Raw genomic sequence first — 8,720 nt, 5'->3', positions numbered from 1 at the left:
CTATACATTTGTACTATATGCATTTCAAAATTTATTTTTAAGATTTATTCTTAAAATTTGTAACATATTATATTTTCTTAATAGTTATCTACCATAATTAGTCAAGAATATTCATACCTAAAAAACTTGACTCGGAATCGACCTGAAAATCAAAGTCTCATAATCTATTAGACCAGACTTATATACTTGAACGGTTTTTCAAGTGTTATAACTGAAAACCAATATCAAACCCAATCCGCACCGAAAACCAAACAATTTTTGAAAAATGTTTGAAAAACATATTTTAATATATTCTGTTAAATATATATATATGTAAATGGTTAATATGATTTTGGGGAATTTGCCAAAACTAATCCACAACTTGATTTTAACCCTAAACCTATACTCAAACTTGAATCAAATGCAAAACTAACCTAAAAGCCTTGTGAAATTACAGTCCAGCCTCTTGTGACCAAACAAAAAAAACAGAAGCTATTTTTACGATATAGCCCTAGTAAGTCGTCTGAGATGCTGGAAGTCGTCTGGACAACTTCAAAGTAAGTCTTCTGGTGTAGCTGATCTTAAAAATAATTTATAAATTTTTTAAAAAATATTTTGATAAGCGAAAAATTAAAATCATGTAATTATAAACAGTTTTAAGTGATATAAATTAAAATATAACAAAATTGAATTGTTTTCAACATAGATGAGTATAGGTAGTGAATCATGGTATTCTTTGGTATAGGATTTGGCAACATATGTTGTAGTATTGTATGTATTCTTAGGGTTAGATTTTGGAAAGCTTGAATGTTTTTTTGAAAAATTAATTTTTTACCTATACGTGTTTATTTTTGTGTATAGTAAACACATTTTAAGTTTAATTTGATTTTATGAAGTGTATAGTTAGTTAATTAAGTTTAGGGGTTATGTTTAGGGTCTAGACGACTTACATTTCAGTCGTCTGGTGAAGAAATTAAAACAGATGACTTACATGTAAGTCGTCCAAATATTCCCGCCTAAAATTTTTTAAAAAATTATTTTCCCGCTTAAATAATTTAAACCAGACGATTCGTCTGGAAAGTCTTCTATTTTAGTTTCCCGCTAAAAATATTTTAATTTCCCGCTAAAAATATTAAACTCTTTTGGATGACTTACAAGTAAGTCGTCTAGGAAGTCGTCTGAATCAAAAATATTTAACCTAATTGGATCTTTTGTCTCCCTATATAAAGAAAAATTTACACATTTTCTCTCCTCCTCTCAAATGGTTGCAACAAAAATGTAATGTTCATCATTCTAAAACTCTTCAACCTCTCTCTAATCTCTTTGACTTGAAAACACCAAACTTTATATGAATTTTTCAGTTTTGTCTCATGTATTTATTTACTAATCTATCTCTTTTGCAGGTTTTTAGTCAGATGGTACTCATCTTCCACAAATTTAAAGGTAGATCTATTAATTTTAGATATGTATTTTTGTGTGTTCTATAAAGGTAGATTTATCTAATCTTCCACTCATTTTCTCTATTTTTAAGTCATTTCAACGTTTTTGGATATGCAGGTTTTTCAGATCTAGATTTGAAGTCCAGATGACTTCTATACAGTCTAGACGACTTCGAGGAAGTCTTCCAGTCGTCTGGACTTCCTGGAAGTCATCTGGACTTCATGGAAGTCTTCTGACGAAGTCTCCCTTTCATAATAGATCTGAGCGTTTTGGTAAGTTTTTATTTCTGAATTTTCTTTATTTGGTAACTTCTTGTTGTATAAAGTTCTTACTTTTTTCCCAAACTAAAACTCTCCAAACCCACTCTAATCTCTTTGACTTGAAAACACCAAACTTTATATGAATTTTTTAGTTTTGTCTCATGTATTTCTTAATAATCTATCTCTTTTGCAGGTTTTTAATCAGATGATACTCATCTGCCACTAATTTAAAAGTAGATCTATTAATTTTAGATATGTATTTTTGTGTGTTCTATAAAGGTAGATTTATCTAGTCTTCCACTTATTTTTTCTGTTTTTAAGCCATTTGAACATTTTTGGATATGCAGGTTTTTCAGATCTGGATTTGATATGCAGGTTTTTCAGATCTGGAAGACTTCTGTGACGACTTACATGTTAGTCGTCTAAAATATAATGCACTAGACGACTTCCAGGAAGTCTTCCAGACTACTTCCACTTCAGTCGTCTAGACTTCCTGAAAGTCGTATGGACTTCCTGAAAGTCGTCTCGACTTCCTGAAAGTCATATGGAAGTCGTCTGGACTTCCTGAAAGTCATCTGGACTTCCTGGAAGTCTTCTGACAAAGTCTTCTTCCATATCAAGTGGAGTCCAAGATTGTATTTGTAGAGGAATGATCTATAATAGTTTTGTTTGTGGTCTGTTTTGTGAATTGCATGTCTACTCTTTTAGTTGTGAATTTTTTGTAAAATCAGTAATAATGTTTCCCAAGATGTAATACATGTGCTAACAATGTGTTTACACATTTACAAATCAATGAAATAATAGACTTCAGTAGCCTTTTTCTTATCTTTGGATCTCTCATATGCAATAATAAACTCCAATGGTTTTTTTCTCTTCTTAATAAACAAGAATGTTGGTAGCTTTATATTGATTTAACATTTTAAGAAGCATTTTATCCCTTTTTCCAACTCATAACAATAATCATTATTATTGTCTATAACAATAATACTTAAGAGATGGAAACAAACAATAGTAACTAGTCAAAGCATATCATATTTTTTATAAGTTTGCGTTGAAAAACTTAATCAAATTTAGTAAAACTAAGGGAGAGAACATATTTTGTAAATATGAGTTTTACATATCTTGAAGTTACCTATCACTCTTAAAAATACAAATTATTCAAAAACTAACGTAGAAGACATAAAAACTAGCGGAGAAGACTTCCACTGAAGTCTTCTCGGATCAGTTAGAAACTTTAATTAACGTGAATGTTGGTAACCTCATAAATATCACCAATTAAGTTATAAATTTCATTCAGTAGCCCAAATATTCATTAATAAACATGAATTAACAAGAAAATGTTAAAAAGTCTTTATAGTTTTAGAGAAAATGCAAGTTTATTAAACATTGACGCAGACGACTTCAATCTAAGTATTCCAGATGACTAAATTATAAGTCGTCTGGTCAACGCAGAGGTTATTTTTGCAATTGACTTTGAAATCTGTTATTTGAGACGACTGAAAAATAAGTCGTCTACTTTTGTTTTGTTAAAAAAAAACTCCAAAAAAGCTAGACGACTTACATTTCAGTCGTCATAGGTTAGTTTTGCATTTGACTGGATTATTTCAGAAGTTTGACTTTCCTGGACGACTTACATTTCAGTCGTCTCGTGAAAATTAAAATATCAATATTTTTTTTAAACTAGACGACTTACAATTAAGTCGTCATAGGTTAGTTTTAGCAATTGAAAAAAAAACTTTAATATTTAATTATATATAGACGACTTACAATTCAGTCGTCTGTCAGACGACTTACTTGTAAGTCGTCCAAGATTTACGAGGTTTGGCCAGAATCTCGGAATAAAATCATGGACGACTTACATGTAAGTCGTCGGGCGGATGACTGAATTGTAAGTCGTCTGGGTATGATTAAATATTGAAGTTTTTTTTTCAATTGCAAAACTAACCTATAACGACTTAATTGTAAGTCGTATAGTGTTAATAAAATATTGATATTTCAATTTTCACCAGACGACTGAAATGTAAGTCGTCCGGGAAAGTCAAACTTCTGAAATAATCCAGTCAAATGCAAAACTAACCTATGACCACTGAAATGTAAGTCGTCTAGGTTCTTTGGAGATTTTTTTGTAACCAAACAAAATCAGACGACTTAACTTTCAGTCGTCTCAGAAAACATATTTCAAAGTCAATTGCAAAAATAACTTCTGCGTTGACCAGACGACTTCCAGGTAAGTCGTCTACTGCCAGACGACTTCCCATGTAAGTCGTCTGACGAACAGATCTGGAAAAAAATTTGATTTCATACCTTAAATTGGTGAGATAACTTCCTTAACACACATAAGGCTTCTCCAAGCACACAGAATCTCAAACGAAAGTGACCCACCCATAATCGTTAGCTTATATGACTTTATGAACCATAAAAAATGTAAAATCAAAATCTTGGTTTTTTTTAGCTCAATGTGGAGAGAAAGTGAGAGATATGTTGTGTTTAGTTCATAAGAATGGAAAAAGAAGAAGGGTAACTCAATTTTGGGAGCATTAAGAGCTTCAAATTGGTTGTTCACGGTGGTTAGGGTATTGATGACAATGGCAATCTTGTAATTACTTGAAGATGATGAGGGTGAGAGAGTAAAAATGTCATTTTCGAAAGAAGAAAAAAATTTATGGCATTTTCGTGAATTATATGAACTTGTGGGGTGAATAGGGCAAAACCAATTTTCAAAAAATAAAGAGGTTAGTTTTGTGTTTGACTTTAAGTTGTAGGTCAATTCTGCAAAAAGCCTTATGATTTTTACCTGTAATATATTTTTATTGTTTTATATCTAATTTATTTTAATGTTTGTGTTAAATATTAAATGGTTGGGATGATATAATCAAGTTGTAAAAAAATGGCAATAATACTGATTTTCAATGAAAATATAAATTGTTTTGAATATCCTATAATGTTTAGCAGAGATTATAGCTGAAAATGCACCTATTTATTCACTTATTTATTTATTTAAAACAGCTTTCGAAAAATGCACTTGTTTATTCATGTTAAAAAAACAGCTTTTTAAATTATAGAAACCCATCGATTCTGTAGAATTAGACACATGCATGCATGACAGCATAGTCCCACTCCACAGGTAACTACGTGGGAAGCTCACTTCACCTGAAACCAAACAAAGTCATCCACAAAACTTCCATCCCATCATTTCATGTCTGTTCTTTTACTCTCTATATATACGATTCCACTTAAACACGGACTCTATAACTCTGTCCTCGATCTAATTAAGCACATTTCAAAACACACACCCCTCTCATAGGTATTAAACACGTTTGTATTAGTTACATGGAAAACAAAAATGTTGGTCAACTAGAACAATTCTCTGTTGACCAAGTGTCTTATAGAGGCGTTCGCCAGAGGAAGTGGGGAAAATGGGTGTCGGAAATCCGAGAACCCGGTAAGAAAACCCGTATTTGGCTCGGAAGCTACGAGACGGCCGAAATGGCCGCAGCTGCTTACGACGTTGCGGCTATTCACCTCCGAGGACGTGGGACACATGTCAACTTTCCGGAGCTTGCTGACAGTTTTCCTCAGCCGCAAAGCTCAAGTTCCGAGCACATTCAAGCTGCTGCTCAGGAGGCAGCACTGCTGTTTAAACCGGGCGTGTCGTCTACTGAAGCAGATCTCGGGTCGGGTCAGGGACATTCTCGGGTCGGATTGTCTCCGGATCAGATTCAGGCGATTAATGAATTTCCATTGGACTCGCCGAGGAGGGGGTGGATGCAGGATTTGGAAGTGGATGATTATGAAGAGTTGTACGGACGAATTTTTGGTCAATGCGATAGAGATGAGTATTTTGAAATGCAGCAGCTTCAATCCATATGGGATCTTAACTGCTTTTGATATACATAATTGCTTAAACATTTAATTCTTATTATGAGGCTACCAACCATTTAAGGTTTTGACTTAACTAATTATTTATTCAGTGACGTATAATAAACTTGGAGCCCCGAAGTATTTTTCTTGGGTTTAATTTGGAATATTCTAAGTTCTAACATTGAAGACATCGTATTTTCTTACACCAAAAAAAAATAAAAATCGTGTATATATATATATATATATATATATATATATATATATATATATATATATATATATATATATATATATATATAATCAACCAAAAAAAGAAACAGAAATTCAAGTGTTAATTACAAGGTTGGTTTGAATAAAATTTTCTAATTCAAAAATTACAATACTAGCTTCGTTTGCCCACTATATGTTTCGCTAGAGCGCTCTGAAATTGTTAAAGTATCATTAAATGTTTTCTGTCTTCGATGATAACCACTTAAAAAGTGAGGTTTAACTCATTGCTTCGGATGCCGGTTCTTTTGGAATCATTGCCGGAGTAGCTAGTCTTAAATGATCGCTTCAAGCTTACTTTCTTCATGACATTACAAACCCCGAATGGAAGAGAGGCTGTGATGATACATATGGCCTCGGGAACCAGCAGGTGAAGATTGAATATGCTGGATGATCTCGGAACCACCAAACGAAATCCATCCATCCATCCTCAGAACAAATATGGGATGCGGTAGAGACAACATCAAACACCAAGATCTTCAGAAATCAGAACCCAACTAGCACAATTTAAGGCTCTCAGCTAAGGTCCAGAGAACCTGAAACCGGTCTTCTTTACGCCTCAGGGCTGGCCACGTTGGAGAGGTGAAGTGAAAACCAATGAAGCATGACTAAAAGAAACTCAAAACCACTCGCAAAATGGCTAGAGCAATCTTGATTCTCAAACATGGAAGGACATGAGAGGAACAAGAAAACAGAGAGCAGCCTCGACATTGAAACATAAGCTACCATAAACGACAACTCAGTACAACAGTACCTAAACTGCACAAGCTAAACCCCCAAGGAAACAACAATCACACAACTGCCAATACCCTAAGCATGCGCCGACAGAGAACAAGACATCTGCTGCCTCCCCTGAGCTTAATCTAGACCTATTTCCAAGACAGGACACCAAGCCTCGATACAAAGAAAGTTACACACTCCACTCCACACCGAAGAACTGACTTCGCACACCAACCAAATATGAACCAGAGGAGAGAGGCAGTCATGTACCTCATGTGCCTCCACCGCTAAGAACGCTGAAAAGATCTACAACGAGAAAACTATATCCGCCTTAGCCTTGCCCTAAAAAGCTGACTTCTTCTGCCACAAAACCCTCGACGCCTCGTCTAAGCTCTAGAGGAAGAAGAGCTCAGCAAGCCAGATCTATCTCCCCCTGGAGCAGATTTTGAACCCCAACGGCAAGACCTCCACCAGAGAACATGCATATCGACGTTAAGCAGAAAGGTGAGAAGAGGAGCAAAGAAAAATGAGTAAGAGGAGGAGAAAAAAAATCATTTTCTCCATTGTCACTGAGTCAAATTTTCAATTATATATGTTAATTTTTTACGATAAACCCTTGGTATTACTTAAGAAGGTGAAGTCGAGAAATAACAAGAACTACCAGAACTCTTTAGTAGGAAGAAATCACTACAGAAAATGTGGATATTAATAGCGTCGTTAAATGCTATGAGTTTGATATAATAGAGTTTCCTAAAACGCTCAGACAGCGCCCATTATCATAGGTCTGACACTTTTGATATCAGATCTTTTAGATGCTATAGTTAAATAAACATCGATAGCGATTGGTTCTACAAAATTGTTAAAATGACATAGATATAATACTATAATTAAAAATTAAATTAATTATTGATAAAATTTATTAAATTAATTGATTAAAAACTAATTAATTTAAAATAATTGATTAAAATCAAATCAAAACTAATTTAGAAATAAAAAATTAAAATTTATTTATTAATTATAATCAGTTTACAAATAAATTCAGTTTACACGTTAAACCAAATTTGTTTTAATTGTAAACAAAAAATAAACAAAAAAAAACATAAAAAAATCCCTAACTCTTCGCGCCTCCGCCTCCTTTGCCGCAGAGCTCCACTTCCGCGGCCACCTTTACCGGATTCTCCACCATCGACACTTCAAACACGCTGTCAGCTACACCATCTGATGTCTTCTTCCATCATCCACCATCACGAACTTTTTCACCAATTCTCCTTCCCGTGTCATCATCTCACCGTCTTCCTCCGCATACATAATCCGACACAGCTCCGACTCGACTCCCTCTTCGACTCCGGCTCGTTCCGATTCCGGCAAGATATCTCCTTTGAATGGCATCGAGCCAAAGACAAGGACTTTCTATGAGAATATGACCCCGGTGAAGACGGATGGATATGAGAAGCGATGGTGGTGGTGACGAGCGGATGTACCATCGTCTCTTCAGCTTCTCATTTGTTGAATCGACCCTAAAAACAAAACAAATAAAATTAGATTTGAACTAGTAGAGAGAGACAGATCCAGCGTTGTTGTCATGTCTTCCTCCAGCCATGGCTTGAAGAATATGCTTTGATATTGAAGGAGATGACTGAGGAAGAAGACGGGACTGAGATGCCAACACGTTTCAAGTTCGATCCACCTGCTGCGCGAAACTAAGTCACAATTATCCTGGTCACCTAACACAGAAATGAGCCTATGCTTTAGGGCCCATTTGAATACCCGGAGAGAGGATCTATCCGTGGGCTGCACCTCCTCTTGGGGATTAGTCTGGGCCTCTCCATGGGCCTGGGATACCCCCAGGTTAATCAAAAAAAAAGTTTTGAATTTGTTGATAGGGATATTAAAGATTGAGAGAGAATCTACAGAGAGATGAGTTTTCAGAAGAAAAAAAAATAAAGGCAAAGAGATAGTCAAAGAGTCTGTCGACACGGAGAAAGAAGAAAAAGAAAGAGAGAGTATAGTTAGATTAAATCCAATCCAATGGTAAAGAATGTGATATGGATAGATTAATATTAGTGGTCAATGACAGATTTTTTTTTTCTATCTATTTTATGTTGTTTTATCTCTTAGTAGATTTGTATAGTAATTTCTATGTTAGATAATACAAAAATATGATTTTATATTTTGGTTTCATCATTAAAATTC

General features: G+C 34.4%; 1 protein-coding gene across 1 annotated transcript; it reads left to right on the top strand.

Moving 5' to 3' along the window:
* The first annotated feature begins 4,348 nt into the window (after window positions 1-4,348).
* LOC103874788 (ethylene-responsive transcription factor ERF022) lies at window positions 4,349-7,039 on the top strand. The gene has a single exon (XM_033291660.1). The coding sequence runs from the start codon at window positions 5,010-5,012 to the stop codon at window positions 5,565-5,567; it is 558 nt and encodes a 185-aa protein (XP_033147551.1). The 5' UTR covers window positions 4,349-5,009; the 3' UTR covers window positions 5,568-7,039.
* The last annotated feature ends 1,681 nt before the right edge of the window (window positions 7,040-8,720 follow it).

This window comes from Brassica rapa, chromosome A05, assembly GCF_000309985.2.
Source record: "Brassica rapa cultivar Chiifu-401-42 chromosome A05, CAAS_Brap_v3.01, whole genome shotgun sequence".
Taxonomy (NCBI): domain Eukaryota; kingdom Viridiplantae; phylum Streptophyta; class Magnoliopsida; order Brassicales; family Brassicaceae; genus Brassica; species Brassica rapa.
This window is presented reverse-complemented; position numbering and strand designations above follow the sequence as displayed.